This window comes from Arachis stenosperma, chromosome 5 (genome assembly GCF_014773155.1).
Source record: "Arachis stenosperma cultivar V10309 chromosome 5, arast.V10309.gnm1.PFL2, whole genome shotgun sequence".
Lineage (NCBI taxonomy): Eukaryota > Viridiplantae > Streptophyta > Magnoliopsida > Fabales > Fabaceae > Arachis > Arachis stenosperma.
Genome location: NC_080381.1, coordinates 116,497,634 through 116,516,834, shown reverse-complemented (window position 1 = coordinate 116,516,834; position 19,201 = coordinate 116,497,634). Strand labels below are relative to the sequence as shown.

At 32.6% G+C, this 19,201-nt stretch overlaps 4 protein-coding genes across 5 annotated transcripts; all 4 read left to right on the top strand.

Annotated features, from left to right (window-relative positions):
• The first annotated feature begins 2,871 nt into the window (after positions 1–2,871).
• Positions 2,872–5,475, top strand: LOC130982148 (eukaryotic translation initiation factor 5-like). Its single transcript, XM_057906023.1, has 2 exons — positions 2,872–2,962; positions 3,513–5,475. The coding sequence occupies exon 2, from the start codon at positions 3,862–3,864 to the stop codon at positions 5,188–5,190; it is 1,329 nt and encodes a 442-aa protein (XP_057762006.1). The 5' UTR covers positions 2,872–2,962; positions 3,513–3,861; the 3' UTR covers positions 5,191–5,475.
• A 3,124-nt stretch (positions 5,476–8,599) lies between these two features.
• LOC130982288 (uncharacterized) lies at positions 8,600–12,007 on the top strand. Its single transcript, XM_057906240.1, has 10 exons — positions 8,600–8,769; positions 8,847–8,981; positions 9,074–9,176; positions 9,804–9,874; positions 9,979–10,083; positions 10,524–10,557; positions 10,675–10,775; positions 10,924–10,983; positions 11,039–11,239; positions 11,700–12,007. Exons 1-10 carry the CDS (start codon positions 8,611–8,613, stop codon positions 11,787–11,789), a joined length of 1,059 nt encoding a protein of 352 aa, XP_057762223.1. The 5' UTR covers positions 8,600–8,610; the 3' UTR covers positions 11,790–12,007.
• Positions 12,008–12,682: 675 nt separating this feature from the next.
• LOC130980047 (eukaryotic translation initiation factor 5-like) lies at positions 12,683–15,222 on the top strand. Its single transcript, XM_057903646.1, has 2 exons — positions 12,683–12,789; positions 13,341–15,222. Exon 2 carries the CDS (start codon positions 13,671–13,673, stop codon positions 14,991–14,993), a length of 1,323 nt encoding a protein of 440 aa, XP_057759629.1. The 5' UTR covers positions 12,683–12,789; positions 13,341–13,670; the 3' UTR covers positions 14,994–15,222.
• Positions 15,223–17,496: 2,274 nt separating this feature from the next.
• Positions 17,497–18,866, top strand: LOC130980049 (heavy metal-associated isoprenylated plant protein 21-like). Of its 2 annotated transcripts, none has more exons than XM_057903648.1 (3): positions 17,497–17,615; positions 17,749–17,824; positions 18,513–18,866. In XM_057903648.1, exons 1-3 carry the CDS (start codon positions 17,544–17,546, stop codon positions 18,806–18,808), a joined length of 444 nt encoding a protein of 147 aa, XP_057759631.1. In that variant the 5' UTR covers positions 17,497–17,543; the 3' UTR covers positions 18,809–18,866. The 2 variants fall into 2 exon arrangements, with proteins under 2 accessions (XP_057759631.1, XP_057759632.1); XM_057903649.1 differs by having other exon boundaries at positions 17,502–17,615; positions 18,525–18,866.
• The last annotated feature ends 335 nt before the right edge of the window (positions 18,867–19,201 follow it).

Below are 19,201 nucleotides of genomic sequence, written 5' to 3'. Positions count from 1 at the left end.
GTACGCACACTTTATGAAAAATACTAGGTGTGCGTGCACACAGAGGCGTGCGTGCGCACAGAGGCGTGCGTACGTACAAGTAAAAATTTGCTTCTGTTGGGTGCGTGTGTACAGACCTGTGCGTGGGCACACACCAGAAAATCTGATTCTGCTACAATATTCAAAAATCCAGTTTTTCGCACCAAATTCTCGGCATCCATAACTTCCTCTACAGAATTCGGTTTTTCGCAAACTTTATATCAATCTTAAGATTATTAGACACTCTTTAATTTAAAACAAACCTCATCTTTATTCAGAATTTGTAGAGCAAGATATAGACTACCAAAGTTCATTAAAATTCATATTTTACCAAAATATACCAAACCCCACTTTTACCAAATTCACATTCCTTACCCACAAAATCTGCACATATACCATATATCAAGCCCTATTCCATTATCACCAATTACTAGCACATCAATGCTCATACCATTCCACAAAATCCATACAATAATCCCAATATTCAACATTTCAACCACATTCTACAATCTTTAAACATTCTTTAGCTTACTCCTTTAATTCATTAATGACAACTCATAATTATCATTGACTAATCAACAAGCTATAATTACCAAAATCTCATCGACACATACCACAACATCATCAACTTATTATTAATAACTCCAAAAACTCATTCAACGACACCAACAATTCATGCTATTTAATTCCAACACAAGCCCACTCATCAATTCATACAACATCATCACAAAGCTAAACATTCAATGCATTTGACCATTTCAAGTTATCCTATAATGCTCTAGCCTAAGTTTTCACAAAACCTTATATATTAAACACGCGAAACCTAAATCATACCTTAGCCGATTTTCGCATATTTATCCAAGGTAACCCACAAGGCAAGGTTGTAAGCCTCTCCCACAAAAAATTCAGCGACTAGAACTCTCACCAAGCTTCCAATTAAGCTTCCAACATCTCCAATCGTCTCATATTACATATTTACATGTACCTAACATAATTATTACAAGCATATTCCCAAAATTCAGTACCCAAAATACCAAATTAATGGATTAACTAGAGTTATATGATTCTCACCTCACCAACAGAAAATTAGGACAAGACCTGGCAAGTCTACCAAGTTAATTTGATCCTAAACACCAAAATTGAACAATTTATAACATAATTGCTCATGAATTTTTGAATTTGGGGGAAGCTGACTGAGAAGAAAATAGTGAGTTACCTACCAAATTGTTCCATGAATTTTGTAGAGCTCGTCGCGGTGAACACATGGTCGCAAATGGTTCGTCAATTGGAGTTCAGAGCGAGAAGTTATATGAGATTGAAGTAAATTTAAGGGTTTTAAAACCCTTCCTCACCTTCCCTGGTGTTCTTCATCGTGGAGCAGCTGAAATGATGAAGATTGTGTTTCAGCTTACTTATTTAATGAGCTAGTTGGGCCCACGGGTTCGGTTCGATCCGTTCGGCCCAATTTTGGACCAAATTTTTCGAAATTTGTGTTAAAATTATCGTTTTGAAGAGCTCTATCCTATTTTATTATTGGATTTATATTTTAAATTTTTCATATTTAAAATTTAATTTATTGACTAATTATTTACTAATTTCACAGGGTTTACAAAGTTCAATCACAAAATTAAATTACTAAGAAGGGTATTTTGTTTTGGAATAAAATAAAATAATACGATTTCTTTGTCCAAACAATATGATCTTTGACAAAAAAAATATTTCGGTCCTTAACTTTATATTTCGTCTGTTAACACAGTCTTTCTATCACTTTCGTCGTTAAAGAGTGATAAAACTTGCTAATGTATGCTGTTAAACTGCTAAAGTTGAGAATTTAGAATGATAAAATGAAAGTTAAATGTTATTCTAAATTGTTAAAAAGGACAGGAGCTTTTCTATCCTCTTCCAATCCTAAGACTTCTTCCTAACTTTCTTTAATTTGTTACATAAATAATTATTTTTAAACAAAGCAATACACCTTTATATTATTTAAATACAAAAAACTCCTAGAATATGACAATGAAAAAATATTTTAATATTTTTAAACTTTAGACCACAGCTGAATACAAACAACATTAGTTGCATGTCAGACTAAGGATTACCCACAAAAAAAGAAAAAGAGACATCAACACTTATCTCAACATTTTGTGGCATCCACAGTACCGTCGAAGCTAAGTCAGCAGTGTCGTCCAACCTCCGTGAACTTTAACGTGAAAGGCTCCGTCAGCAAGCTTGTCAGCAAACAGTCAACACTTCCTTCCAATGTCACACATTTACCAATATCTCGATGGAGAAAAAGGTTTCTCTGCTAGAGTTTTTTTGTAATTGTCAGAGAAAGTCAAGAGAGTTTTATGGAAAAAGCTATAAGACGCAAAACAAAACGTCTTTTAAGAATAGCAAAATGGTATCGTTTGTGCTCACATGAAAAAAAATAGATAAGTCTCTATTTTTTCTAACAAGCCAACTCACTATTTTAAACTTTCGAGACATTAGTAAATTTCGTCATTCTTTGATAATGAAAGTAACAGAAAAATCGCATTAGTAAACAAACATAAGTTAAAGTAAATTGTTTTTTCTATAAAAAATCACGTTATCAATTGTCATCCAAATATATGGACAAGAAGGGAGTTGATACTTTACTCCGTATGTGAATGTGTATTGGTCAAAGAAAAACCTACTGTGTAATTTTAATAAGGCTATAGGGTGTAAGTGTAATTTGCTTTAAAAGATATGATTGAAAAAAAATTGACGAGAGTGCAATATTATTTATGTTTTTTTCTAAAAAAAGAAATAAAAATAACTAACCTGGGAAGGGTCATATATAAGGGAGACGTTGCACCTTGTGTGATTAATTTGATTTGAGCCGCAGCAGCTTCTCGTCTTTTCGCTTCCTGAAACCTCTCTTTACTCTCTCCCATCAATTTTCGATATCCCCTTAACATTGCAGGTAACCCTAACCCCTCTTTTTCTTATTGCTTTCGTTCGTTCATAGTTCTACGTACCTTAAATTCTTGCGGTTTGCATCGTATGATTTGGACATAATCGCATACTTCTTGTTATAATGGATGATTTACCATTCTCCTTACATTATCTAGTTTGATGATTTTTCCACTGACCTCAATCGAAGTACCATTAAACAAGTACCATTCTTTGGGAATCAGTCCTTTTAATATGTTCTATATATTGTGATTATTATTGGAAGAAACAAATGTAATAGTTATTGCTTATTTATTTATTTGTTTGTTTGATTGATTTTTATGATGCTCCTTTTTGTTAGCTTTCTAACGTAACTGATTTGGTAGCGTGTATGTTTTCTTGGCTTCTGTTGAAAAACAAAAAGCATATATGGTTTTCCATTTACATAGCTCCAAACCGTTCAATTGTACAATAACAATTATTGCTAAAGATGGTTTGTGCAAAGTGGAATACAAACACGCAATGAAATACCTCTATGATAAAAGTATTAACATCTTTATATATCCTTGTTCCTGCCTCAGGATTCCTGCATTCTGCAATAGTAGATTCCAAGGTGGAAGGTGTCACGTTGAATTTTCTTTCATGTTTGAACGGGGCAATACCCATTTGGGAGCAATTGAGTTGCTTGGGGAGCGTTTTTCTTCGCCGAGGAAAAAGGATAAGCCTGTGTTGCCAGCAAGATCAAGCTGCATGCATTACAAGCTGTACCAGCAACAACACGCTACCTTCCGTTGTTACTGTTGGCAGCCTTCTCTGATTGCTCAAAGAGCGGACCTCTGATTACCAGCAACTTGTCATCATACTTGGAATTTCTGCATAGTCTACCTGCTGTGTTTGGTTGTCTTTGCAAATTTCGTTGTTGAAGCCATCATGGCCCTACAAAACATTGGTGCTGCAAACAGTGATGATGCCTTCTATAGGTATAAGATGCCCAAAATGATTACCAAAATCGAGGGTAGAGGGAATGGCATCAAGACAAATATTGTCAATATGGTTGATATTGCCAAGGCATTGGCAAGGCCAGCCTCTTACACAACCAAGTACTTTGGGTGTGAACTTGGAGCCCAGTCAAAGTTTGATGAGAAATCTGGTACTTCTCATGTTAATGGGGCACACGACACTGCAAAACTTGCTGGTCTTCTTGAGAACTTCATCAAGAAATTTGTTCAATGTTATGGTTGTGGAAACCCCGAAACGGAGATATTGATTACCAAGAACCAAATGATTCAACTGAACTGTGCTGCCTGTGGTTTTGTGTCAGATGTGGATATGAGAGACAAGCTGACTACGTTTATTCTGAAAAACCCTCCTGAAACAAAGAAAGGATCCAAAGACAAGAAGGCCATGAGAAGAGCTGAGAAGGAGAGATTGAAGGAAGGTGAGATGGCTGATGAGGAGCAGAAGAAAATCAAGAAGGAGGTTAAGAAGAAAGGCTCTTCCACTTCCAAGGATGGTACTACAAAGTCAACCCCTAAGAAGAAAGCAAGTGCCTCTGATGATGACCATGTATCTCCTACTCACAGTCAAGTGGATGAGAAAGAAGATGCTTCTCAGGAAGAAGATGGCGATGATGACATCCAATGGCAAACGGATACATCGCTAGAGGCTGCTCGCCAACGCATTCAAGAACAGCTAAGTGCTGTAACAGCTGATATGGTCATGCTCTCCACAAATGAGCCTGAGAAGAATGGAAAAACAGCAACCAAGGCAAGCAACGGTTCTGAAAATGGTGACTCACATAACTACAGTACACTTGTTGGAGAAGTGAAGGCAATTCTGAATAAAGGTATTGCAGCAAAGGATTTGCATTCCCATCTGGCAGCACTTCCTGCATCTGCACAGGACAAGACAAATGCTCTATTTGAGGCCTTATTTGAGGGCATTGAGAAAGGATTTGCAAAAGAAGTGATCAAGAAGAAGAGCTACCTTGCTGCCGGAGTTTCTAAGGAGGAGGGGTCACAGTTACTCCTGCTTAGTGCAATTGAGGCTTTCTGTCTCAACTCTACTTCCAGTGCTCTGAAGGAAGCTGCTCTTATTTTGAAGGCTCTGTATGATGCTGATCTGTTGGACGAAGAGAACATATTGCAATGGTACCAAGACGGATTGAAGGGCAAAAACAAGGACTCTAAGATTTGGAAGAATGTTAAACCTTTCATTGATTGGCTTCAGAGTGCGGAATCAGAATCAGAGGAAGAATGATGTCCTCAAACTGTGTTGTGCTTCTATTTCATTGCTGTGTTCTTTGATTTCAAATAAAAGGGCCATGTTGTATTGTGGCCTAGTGTGCTGTGTTGCTGAACCTTGCCAGTTGTCATGTGTGTGCGTGTCTGGATTTGGTATCAGTCAGATTAGATATTCTCCTCTTTAGTATTATTGTTGCCTCTTTATGTTTTGGTTATCAACTTATCATTATTATGACTTAAACTGGATATTCTTCTGCAGTGTTGTCGTCTTTCTTTATTTTTTATTTTTTTTGGTTGCTTATGCATGCATGAACTTTACCATTCCAAATGATTATTTACTTTCCTCCTTCGTTGGTTCCTACTTCCCAAGCAAGAAATTGATTGTGCGTGCTTCTCCCAAACATGTAATAAAACCAATGTCAAATTGGGAAGAGAATATGTGCCACCGGCACTATATGATATAAGTATATACATTATCATCCTGTGCTTTGTGAATGGTGATCAAGGTTCGAGCCACCTGTATTTGTTTTAGTTTGACTGGATCTCGACATATTCTAGTGCCACGAGAAATAGATACCTGGCCCTTGTAAATAGCAATGGAATTCCAAGATTCATTTTTCGATAAAATAATTTACAAAATAAATAACTGTCATTTGGCTTTCTGAAAACGATTACTATTTTTATTATATGTTAGCAAAATGACTTGTGTATTTGATTCAATCTCTTTAGATATTTGTATAATTATTTAGGAGATACGTAAAAGATTTGAGGCGAACTTGAATTTCTAGATTTTAGTTTTTTTATCTTTAAAAAAAATTTCCACTTGCATAAAAGAATCACAAAGAAGATGAAAATATAACATTTTTTAAATTTAGATCTTCTAAAGTTTGAATTTTACTTTAGAGAATAAAGTGTGATCTCTCAATATTTATTTCATAGGTGGGACCAAGAATAAATATGAGAGAGAAACTATTTAAAGGTAGAAGATCACACTTTACTTTCTAAAGTAAAAATTTAAAAATTAGAGGATCCAAATTTTTTCTAAATAAACTTGAAAGAAATAGTGTTAAAATTCAACTTCTAAAGCCTTTAATAATACGTATCCTCGTATTTAGTGTATTTTGTTATATGAACATAATCTGAGAAAATTGTTATTTTATTTATCTTGGAGTCTATTTTGTCAAAAAAAAAAAAAATTGGATTCTAAAAACAAGACTAAATATACTTGCACAAAAAAAGAGTTTGACAAAAAGAAATAACTTTGGATCAAAGAACTTCTATGTCAATTTAAGTAAATATTATACCATTGAATAATTTTTTGTTGATTAATTTTTAAAAAAAACAAACGTTATATTAGAAGCTTATATTATAAATAATCTCTTAAAAAAATTTATGTCAATCTAAATTATTTGTTATACAATAATCAATTATTTAAATACATGTGAATTACATACATTTAGAGTCTACTTAAATTTCCCGTAATTTATCTCAAGTCATACGATCATCTTTATTCTAAGCACTAATGGATCAGATTTCATCAAAATTTTGAATTTAGTTATGCTCACACGAGTTTCTAAAATATCATATCATGAAATATCAACATATACCTTTTCCTTTTCTTTGGTCTTCATATAGTGTACTCTTAAAAATAAAATCGAATGAATTAGCTTAAGTATTAACTAAATTTTTACCGTAGTCTCTTTGATTTACATTTGTTATTATTTTAGTCTTTAAATTTAAAATTTATTATACTATAACTAAAATTACATTATTTTATTGTATATATATCAAATTTACGTATTAGTTATTTTATAAATATTTTATGATGAGTAAAAATCTTTACGAATACAATTATAAAAAAAATAAATTTATTTAGAATTAAAGTAATGTGCCTGTTTAGAAACCTTTAAAAGTAACTTTTTTAAGCTTTTGACTTATGAAAAATAGTAATATTAATATTTGATGTAATTTTCAAAATCAAATTGCAACTTTCTAAAAAACTATTTTGGAACTTATAGAGAAGTTAAAAAAAATGACTTCTCTCATAACACTACTACTTTTATCATATTTCTATAAAATAAGCACTTTTAGAACTAAAAACTCAAACACAAAATAACTTATTTATAAGCTACTTTTAATATAATCATTTATTATTTAAGCTATTTTTTCAAAAGAAACTTAATTAAGCTGTTTATCCAAACTGGGCGTTAAATGTAATTTACTTAAATATGATTAAAAAATAATTGAATAATTATGTACCATAAAAGATTGATATTGGTAAAAGATAAAATTAAATTTATTTCTATATATCATTTTTGTCTCAAACGTTTTTGTCCTATTTAAGTTCCTAATGTTTCAAAATGTCTAAATTTTGTCTTGCCGTCAATTCCGTTAACAGATTCCTAATGACAGGATAACATTAAGTCAATTTTGAAATGTTAAGGACTTATAGAACGATTCAAATGCTAGGAACAACTTTAAAATTTATTTCAAATATTGAGAACAAAAACAATACTTTACTCTTCTTCTAAAATATCACATCATGAAATATCAACATATACCTTTTCCTTTTCTTTGGTCTTCATATCATGCACTCTTAAAAATAAAATTGAATGAATTAGCTTAACTAAATTTTTATAGTGGTCTCTTTTATTTACATTTGTTATTATTTTAGTCTTTTAGATTCAAAATTTGTTATACTAATTTCTGAAATGGAATTTTAGACACCATATTAGTCTATTAATTCTTTTTGATATTGAATCAACGAATGAAATGCAAGCTAATTCTGACTTACCACATTAAACACAGAGCTAAATAATGTCGTTTCGTTATGGATAATAAAAAGAGATAAAACAGTTTGCACATCATATAAACTCTTTTTTGTCTTTTTATTTTTGTCTTGTTTAAGCGCCAAAATATAACAAAGTCATTTAATTCTGTGTCTAATGTGACAAGTTAGAGTCAATTCAGCACTTCGTTCACTAAATTCAATGCTAAAAAGAGTATAGTAAAAACTAACATAGGACTCAAAACTAAATCTCAAATACTAGTACTATAAATTTTGAATTTAAAAAATTAAAATAATAAAAATAAAAAAATTTTAAGAACTATTTTAAAAATGATGAATTCTATGATACTTTTGTTATAGTGACTAAATTGCCTAACTTCTCTTTTAAAATAAAAAATAAATTATATAAAAATTATTAAATATTATTTATTTATTTTTTTAGTAACTTAGACACACCCTAGCATTTACCTTTAAAATTTTAGTCGAATTAGGATGCACCACAACCTCAATAAAAGTAAGTAGCCCTAGCCCAACAAGGCCCAGCAGGCCAGCACAACATCTTTTTGTACTCACTTGAACACCCGAAAATGGATTAGCCTTGAGCCTTGTGGCTTTTGCATCCCCACCTCATTCTCACTCAGAAACACAATGTTTCGACGATTATGCTGCCTACACAGCACTCCTACACCCTCTCTCACATTTTCTTCCAACAAGAAGCCCCTTGTTCTCTTGGGAGCACCTCAGGTCTCAGCTATTGTCCTCGATGCCCTCCTCAATGCTTCTTCTTCCCCTGATTCTTCATTCCAGGTCCTCCTCCCCAAATCTTCTTCATTCTTCCATATTCTATTACTATTTCATCGATAGTAATAGTTATTGTTGTTTAGGTTGCAGCTATTGTTACTCAGCCAGCTGCTAGAAGGGATAGGGGTAAGAAACTGATGCCCTCTCCATTGGCCAGTTATGCTCTTGATAGAGGCTTCTCTTCCGATCTCATCTTCACTCCTGAACGAGCCGGAGAGGTAACTAACTAACTAACTCTCTAACTAACTGTGTATTGTATTGCTCCGTTTTTTTGCCAAAATTATAGGCATTGTTTATTACTTTAATACAGGATGCTTTCTTGTCGAATTTGAAAGCTTTACAGCCGGAGTTATGTGTTACCGCCGCGTATGGGAACATTTTGCCTACCAAGTTTCTAGATATTCCGGCATTGGGTTTGTTTTTTTCTTTTATTTTAATTTATTTGCTGCTGCCATGGTGCCATTGACTTTATTTTGTGTCTGATTATGAGTATGAGTTATTAGCTCCATGGGCCATTTCAATTTGCGTTTAATTGTTAAATTATTAGGATTCCTAGCACCTTTTTTTTTTTTTTTGGTGTATAAGACTTGATGCTACCCGGTCTATGTTTACATAGGCCGGTCTCAAGCCTGGATGAATGAGTAGGATTGTTAAGCTTGCGAGTTGCAACTGCTAACGTAAAACTATGTCGCATTCCAATGCATGGACATGATAGAATAACGTCTTTGGATCTATGTAGGGTACTAGGGTTGTTAGGCCTGTGATAGCCAACGTAAAATTTCGTTGTATCCCAATGCATGGACACGATGCAATGATGTCTTTGATCCATGTAGCTGACTCCAGAAAAGGCTTTGTTAAGTTATAAGACTTGATGTTTGTGATGCCAATTTACCAGTAATTTGTAGATCATGAACCTCTCTGTACATTTTAATTGGGAAACGTCCAAAATAAAGTTACTTGAACAATTTATAGCTGACATTGAATGGATTTGAGGTCTGATAAATATAAGTGTTTCTGAATTACACTTGCAAATATCTCAGGAACTGTCAATATTCATCCTAGCCTGTTGCCACTGTATCGTGGTGCTGCACCTGTTCAAAGAGCATTACAGGTTTTTCTTTGTGTCAATTTTGTTCAATCCTCAAGTTCCGAATACAATTACTTCCTTTATTTCACAAAATCTGTTTTTGGTTCTATGTGTTGTCTTTGTACTAGGATGGTGTTAAAGAAACTGGAGTATCATTAGCATTCACTGTCCGTGAACTGGATGCTGGACCTATTATTGCTAGCGAAACCGTTGAAGTTGATGATCAAATAAAGGTATGGTTTTCTGGCTTCTCTTTGTGCTACAAAAGTTGTCAATGTGATCCCATGAGCTTATTACTTTATCTATGGAAAAGATTAATGCCCTTATATTTAATATCTTTAGGCCTAGTTGTTTTGAGAGCTTTAGCAGTTGGTTTCAGTGAGAAATACTGGATGCTGGTGCATATTATGTTCATGGTATTTGTTATTTGCTCTTTTACCATATTAAATCAGAACATATAGTAAGTTTTATTTAGGCCTTCACATTTTCTACTGATGAAACTTGCTAAGTTTATATTGACAGAAATACACAAACATATATACAAAAAGTACACTGTAATATTTTCATGTTGTTCCTATTTGTAGCTGTATTGTTTTTGTCCAGTCATTGTGGTACAAGGCAGCTACTGCTTTTTTTCTCCTTGCTTTTGACAAATCTTTAGATATCTATGTAGGCACCCAATCTGCTTGAGCTCCTCTTTTATAAAGGCAAGTTATGCTTTGCATTCCACTGATCATTTTTCCTATGCTGTAGTAATTATTCTTATTCAGACATTTGCAAGTTTTGGTTACCGAATGAATTCATATCTTCATTTGATGAAACAGGTTCCGAACTTCTGATTAGGGAACTTCCTTCTATATTTGATGGATCAGCAAGTGTTAATGCACAACCTCAAGATCATTCCAAGGCTACACTGGCTCCAAAGGTAGTGTTAGTCCTGCTTCTGTTACTTGGTCCAAAATAGATATGAGTTGTCCCATCGATATTATATCAGATAATATAGGATTCATCGTCTTTATTTTGATGTTGCATATAAGATATCCCTCTTATTCTGTTTTTGCTACTTTATGCAGATAAGCCAAGATGAGTCGTGGCTAGTCTTTGATCAAGAAGCATCGGTTCTACATAATAAGGTAAACTTCATGATCTTAATTGAACTGTTGCAGTTGTGACATAAAACAATTTTAGGTTCGTGCGTTTTCAGGATGGCCGGGAACAAGAGCGAAAGTTCAAGTAGTGGAGAAAAATGGTGAACAGAAAACTTTGGATATGAAAATTATAACCACCCGAGTTCGCAGTCACGAAAGCATACCGTCCAATGAAGCAGATGACATTGCATTTGTCGAGGGGGCATTGGTGTTTCCATGTGGAAAGGGCACCAACCTTGAGGTATGTCTCGCAATCATGATTGAAGTTTCTTAGCCGAAGCTGCTTTACTTTATATCTTTGATAGGAAAATCGCAATGCAATATTTAGTATAGTTCATTCATGTGCGCTGATAAAAAAGTTGCTATTTGATGAAATTTCAGTCATATTGCACTGTGTTGCATCTTAAGACTAATAAAAACAATATACACTTTACAATAACAATTAGTGTTGGATGTAATGGTAATGTCTCAACACAGAATCTCTCTAATTTAGTAATTCTGTATTTATATATTGAAACTTCTGAAGATACTGTAATGTTCTTTTCTTCATTTCATGATTAACAAGCATTGAGGAAATACTGCTGTTTTATAATATGAAAATGCACTTTTCGCACAAATTTAGCATATCTTTGTGTCTGCAATCAAATATACCCTCAAATTCAACATCTTCATTCTGAATTCAGTGATGTTGTACCTTTCAGGTGTTGGAACTTCAACTTCCAGGTAAAAAGGTTGTAACTGCAGCTGCTTTTTGGAATGGACTGAGGGGCCAGAAGCTAAAGAAATTATGAGACATGGTTTTGTCACACACAAAGTTGTTTAGGAAAATTGATTCATTTTCTTTTAGTCAAATTATTTTTTCTTCTTTGTCCATTTTTGTATGATTTATTATGTATAAGAAACTTTCAACATCTGTGATTCTCTTTAGGAAGTGAGCTTCTCAACTTAGCATAAATTTTTTGTCTGTAATTTAAAGTATACACCCTTTATACCATGATGATGGTCACTTTATGAGTTTTGTTTTTATTTTATTTTATATTAACTTAGATGCTAAGTTCCCTCAAGATTTAATAAATTTGAGTTAGTTAATGTAGTTATCCAACAAAGCAAGAAACTTCATTGCCATAAATATTTATAAGTACAATCAATTAGTCATAAACTTTTTTAACTTTCCGTTGATGTTTTATCTTGCTTTTTTGATTTGTTAAACACTTAAACTAAATGACATAATAAGGTATTAAATACGGAAGTATGGATTAATTGTCAGTAGTTGCTTAATCAATTCAACTACTTAGCTTCAACTTTTAAGCATTGTAACTAATTTTAGCTAATATAATGTGGGGGGTAACTATCATAGTTAGGTTGTTAGGGCTGTTATGACATTAAATTTCATGTAGATAAAATCTAAGCCTAATTGAGTTGTCAATTGTTATTTAAAGTGAAACACTGAAACCCCCTAACTAAATCGCGATAATTGTAATTTGTACGTATTTTTATGTAAAGAAATTATACAAATACTTGATTATATATGATCATATTAGAGATAATTTAAAATTACACAATATTAAAGATAAGATTTTTATAGATATGATAAAGATTTTATAAGATTTTAAAAAAAATAAAGATGAAAAATCTCAAGTTGTTAACTTGGAGAGACCTATAAAAAGGAGACGTAGGCGTGTGTTGCATTCATTCTTTGTTTATTGATTTGAGGCGCAGCAACTTCTCTCCGTTTTTCTCTTCACCCTTCTCTCTTCTCTCTCTCTCTTCGATCTCCTCTCAGCCTTGCAGGTAACCCTAGTTCCCTTTCTCTCTCTTTTTCATTCAATTCCATCGCTGTTTTTCTTCGTTCTATTTCCTATGCCTAGATCTAATTGAAGTCACATAGTTCGTCATTATTCATCAATAATCATCATTAATATTCATCTCTTTACGTTATTGACTTTGATGCGATCAGTTTCGGTTCAGAATAATAATCTTCTTAGCATGTCTTATGTTTCTCGATTTATCTATTTCAACGATCTGTATGTTATCTAGTTAGTTTAGTTTTTTTTTTTTTAATTCGATGAAAACATGTATAGATTATAATGATTGCTTGTTTCTTTTGTTAATTACTTTGCAGTTGTGTTAATAATTAATATTAATAATTATTATCTATTGTGGCTTATCTGTTTGATAGAACGTTTGGCTTTCGTTTTGCTTAGCACCAAACCGTTCTGTTGAGAAAAAGTTAACCATGGTTTGGAGCTATGCAAAGTGAAATCCGAATTGAATTGAGATAGCAACATACTTTAGGTATTAATTATTGACATTATGTATATTGGCCTTGTAATTTGGCATAGGACTCCTGCATTCTGCGATAGCAGATTCCAAGGTGGAAGGTGTCACGTTGAACTCTTTCATGTTTGAACGGGCCATTACCCATTTGGGAGCAATTGAATTGCTAGGAGAACGTTTTTCTTCTTCGAGAAAAAAGAATAAGCCCTCATTGTCAACAAGATCAAGCTGTATGCATTGCGAGCTGCACAGGGAACAACAGGAAGTACGTTGTTGGCAGCTTTCTCTGATTGCACAAAGAAGATCCCTCTGATAACAAGCCACTGGCCATCATACTTGGAATTCCAACTTTTGCAACCTAATTGTTTGTTTATTCATCTTTTCAACTTTTCATCATGGCCTTACAGAACATTGGTGCTGCAAACAGTGATGATGCCTTCTATAGGTATAAGATGCCCAAAATGATTACCAAAATCGAGGGTAGAGGGAATGGCATCAAGACAAATATTGTCAATATGGTTGATATTGCCAAGGCATTGGCAAGGCCAGCCTCTTACACAACCAAGTACTTTGGGTGTGAACTTGGAGCTCAGTCAAAGTTTGATGAGAAATCTGGTACTTCTCATGTTAATGGAGCGCACGACACTGCAAAACTTGCTGGCCTTCTTGAGAACTTCATCAAGAAATTTGTTCAATGTTATGGTTGTGGAAACCCCGAAACGGAGATATTGATTACCAAGAGCCAAATGATCCAGCTGAAATGTGCTGCCTGTGGTTTTGTGTCGGATGTGGATATGAGGGACAAGCTGACTACGTTTATTTTGAAGAACCCTCCGGAAACAAAGAAAGGATCCAAAGACAAGAAGGCCATGAGAAGAGCTGAGAAGGAGAGATTGAAGGAAGGTGAGATGGCTGATGAGGAGCAGAAGAAAATCAAAAAGGAGGTTAAGAAGAAAGGCTCATCTACCGTGAAGGATGGCTCTACAAAGCCATCCACTAAGAAGAAAGCAAGTGCCTCCGACGATGACCATGTATCTCCTACTCACAGTCAAGTGGATGAGAAAGAAGATGCTTCTCAGGAAGATGATGATGATGACATCCAATGGCAAACAGATACATCACTAGAGGCTGCTCGCCAACGCATTCAAGAACAGCTAAGTGCTGTAACAGCTGATATGGTCATGCTCTCCACAAATGAGCCGGAGAAGAATGGAAAAACAGCAACCAAGGCAAGCAATGGTTCTCAAAATGGTGACTCACCTAACTATAGTACACTTGTTGAAGTGAAGGCAATTCTGAATAAAGGTGTTGGGGCAAAGGATTTGCAGTCTCATCTGGCAGCACTTCCTGCATCTGCTCAAGACAAGACAAATGCTCTATTTGAGGCCTTATTTGAGGGCATCGAGAAAGGATTTGGAAAGGAAGTGATCAAGAAGAAGAGTTACCTTGCCGCTGCAGTCTCTATGGAGGAAGGATCACAGTTACTGTTGCTTGGTGCAATTGAGGCTTTCTGTATGAAGTCTACTTCCAGTGCTCTGAAGGAAGTTGCCCTTATTTTGAAGGCTCTGTATGATGCTGATGTACTGGAGGAAGAGAACGTATTGCAGTGGTATCAAGTTGGGACGAAGGGCGATAACAAGGACTCTAAGATATGGAAGAATGCCAAACCCTTCATTGATTGGCTTCAAAGTGCGGAATCAGAGTCAGAGGAAGAATGACCTGCTTTAATTGCGTTGTGTTCCCGTTTCATTGCTTATGTCATTGATTTCAAATAAAGGGTCTAGTTGCAGTGTGTTCTATTGTGTCGTGGTTTATGTGTGCTTGTCTTTGTGGATTTGATCATTTAAATAGTCATTGTGAGCCAATACTGGATATTCTTCTATCATAATGTTATTCTATATTTTGGTTGCTTATCACCTTATGTATGCGTTTGCTTAATTGTTTTTATCTCTACGTGTACATGCAAAAGATAATCCTATAACTCACTTTTAGCAAACCTTGGAAGAGTTGAAGACTTGAAAACTCTGATAAGAAAGAAACTAGTGTATAGTTTAGGTTAGAAATACGAAGAAACGGAGATGTGATTTTCCAGCAGACAACAAATCAGCATTGTTGACTCCAAAAAATATAAAAAAGAGAAAGTCTAGAAACTAATTAGGGGGACCAACTAATTCAGCCAACTACAATGTGGGTCACAACAAAAAGGCCTAATAACCCAAAAAAACACCTTATAACATTACCCAAACCTATTAAAAGTTATTAATAAAAAGTAAGAAAAATACAAAATTTATCTTTTAAATTATAAAAAAATATACGAAAGATATAAACCAAACAGAAAACAAAATCAACGTGAGACACTCAATGCCTACTCTCTCCCCTTCCTCAGGGTATTCCCTTTTTTTTTCCATGGTCTTGTTGTAGATATAGATAGAAAACAATATGAAAGACGAAAGTAGCCCAACTAGGCCCAGCATGGCAAAAACTTTTAATTGCCTCTAATGTTTCTGAAGTACAAGAAATGCAGGTTAATCAACATTTCTTGCAGCATCTTTTTGGAATGGGTTGGGGAGCCAGAAACTACTTCAAATTATGTTCTGCCGGTTTAGTTCATTTATCTTTTTTCCCCATTCTTCGTTCAATTTTGTATGATATTATGTATAACTAACCATCAATAAATAGCTTTTAATTTTCTTTATTAGAAAGGCATCTCTAAGTCCATTAGTATTATAGACAAGCAATATTAATCTGTGCAAAGATATTAATTCCATGAAAATCATCCACCTGCCCAAATGCCAAAGAAGAAAAATCAAACACCAAACAAGTCAACCAAGATATGTGTGATCATGGACTAGAGTTGCACAACTCTCATATTATTTAAGTGCTCAAAGGAAAGTAACAAAACATAATAAATAGGGTCACAATTATATATTCTACTATTTACGTTGAAGGTGGGACGGTGATGGATCAATAACAATAATCAATATCAATATTTATCCTTATTGTGGAAATTAAAGTAATTACATTATATTCATATCCATATCCACTCCATCAACAACTATTTGTGGTTTTTTGCCGTTACGCCGCTCTGGTTTTTAATTTCTTATTTCTTGATAGTATTTTAAATCATATCTCAAAATTTCATAATAGATAGCATTGATTATAGTTCTCAATTTCGGCCATGTAGAATAACTTACATTCATACTAGGTTGCTTTTTAAAAGAGGTTTTGCACACATATAATAATGAAGGAAAATAAAATGGAAATATCTGTAAAAGATTAAAGCAATTATTATTCGTATGAAAATATTTTCATATAAAAACAATAATTGAGATATGAATATATGCGAAATAATTTAGTTAATTTATCGAACCGTTTTTTGATTAATTATGTGAAATCTTGGTTAATTATTATCACTTCAATAATTCAACTTTAATTACATTTACCAATTAATCTACTTATCTTTATTTATGTTATAGCTTAAAAAATTAATATAATAAAAATATCAATAGAGAAAATAAAAGAATTCAATTTTAGCATACTATAAAAACTAAATTTGTAATTTGTAGTGGAATGGTACGGTTGATTATTAGCGGAGAGTATTACATAATGATCTTATGTAACATAAATGATGAGAAATGAGATAGAGTTGATATACAAGTACAAAAGATTTGGAACAATTACTAGTATTTTTAATTAAATTTTAAATACTTTTTTAAATGCTCATTGAATATATGCTCCAATTATTTGGACTAAAATTCACCTAAATATTCTAATATATATATATATATATATATATATATATATATATATATATATATATATATATATATATATATAAAAGAGAGTATATAGGTTTAATATGTATACCTGTTGAATTATTATAGAGAAGAAATTAAAGACACTCTCATTGAACAAAAATAATGAAAGACAACACAAAATCACTTTTAAAAAAATTTTGAAATACAGATTTAATTTCTACATATTAAAAATAAAATGAATGAATATGATATAAAGATAGGGCCAATTAAGAGTCTCATAATTCATTATATATTATATATTATATTATCTGGAAACACATACCTTAGAATATGCGCATAGGGACATATATGTCCCCATCAATAATTCAGGGTTTATTTACAATAATATAATTTTATTATATTCATGAAACCCCTTTTTGCCTCCTATAAATATAAACACACCACTCTCCCCCTTCCTTATTATTATTGCTTTGCTTTTTCATTTGTGGAAGGAATTGAAAAGAAAGAAAAATGGGTGCACTTGATTACCTCTCTAACTTTTGCACTGTAACCACCACTAGGTCCAAGCACAAAGCAATGCAGGTATGCTACCAAAACTCATCAAATAATACACCCCAATAAATAAAAATCTTTAATTTCCCTTTAGCTTTGCATTTTCTTCTTAATTTCCTTCACTTCATTTTTTCTTATAATATATAACTATTATATGTTTCAGACAGTTGAGATCAAAGTGAAAATGGACTGTGATGGTTGTGAAAGAAGAGTCAGAAATGCAGTTACTTCAATGAAAGGTTCCATTCTATGTTCTCTTCAAACTTGTTTGCATTGCATGACAAGAAGCCATGCAGATGAAGGAGCATTTATTGTATTATACTTCTGATATCATCAAATATTCAACTTTTTTATTTTTCTTTTTACTAATCTATATATAACAGGTTAAAGTTAAAAATAACATGATTGTTTTAGAGATGATTACTTTTTATATAGTTCTATAACTTGGTTATAAAACTACATGTTAATATATTTATTATAATGACATTAACCTAACATGTTATACGATGGATTTTTTTTTCTTTTTCATTTTCTACATCAAAATTTTAATCTTGTTTTTTAATTTTTTCGTGACACCAAAAATTAATGTTATATCCTAATATTTTTAAATTAATATTAATTTTATTTGAATTCTTAAACGACTTACTAAAATTATAAAAAAAATAAAAAATAAAAACTATATGAATACCATCAAAATTATAAATTTAACCGAAATACTTAACCATTTATTGATATATTTTTTTTATAAATTAAAATTTTTAGAATAAATAATTTTATGATAGATATTAAAAAAAAGGTGTAGCATGTTAAACTACCCATAATAGACTTGTATAGATTAGCAAATTTCTATATAATATATATAGGTAAATAATGATGTTTTAATGCATAATTAGTTATTATGATTAGCATATAATGAATATATGGCAGGAGTAAAATCAGTGGAAGTGAACAGAGAAGAAAGCCATGTGGTAGTGAGTGGATATGTAGATCCAAACAAGGTGTTAAAGAGAGTTCGGAGCACCGGAAAAGTAAGAGCAAAGTTCTGGCCATATGTGGAGCAGCACCTTGTCTCTTATCCTTATGCCACCGGTGCCTATTCCAAAAGGGCTCCCTCTGGCTATGTCCGCAATGTTGATCAAGCTTTTCCTTCTTCTCATGATCCTCAAGACAAAGTTGCTGACTTTTTCAGTGATGAAAATGTCCATGCATGCTCTATCATGTAATCCTCATATATCTAATTAATATTAATAATATTGTTATAAGACAAAATTATTACACTCATTTCATCTTCATTTGTATGATGTTACTGTGCAACAACGCTGCTTAAATTGGCTTCATAGCATATAATGTTTACAAAAAGAGATACATTAACTGTTATATATTTTTTTAGAAATTAAAAAAAAATTATTTTAATGTATTGACGTATAAAATCTTTCTCAATAATATTTATGCGATTTATTTTTGAAATAATAAATTTAAAAATTAGTTACTTCTCCTGATGTGATAATACATTAATGGTTATTAGTAAAAAATATTCTTACACGGAACAATATATAAAAATTAAAGGTTTAATTATTATTCTGTTGGTTTTTATAGTTTTACTAAATTTTTTATTA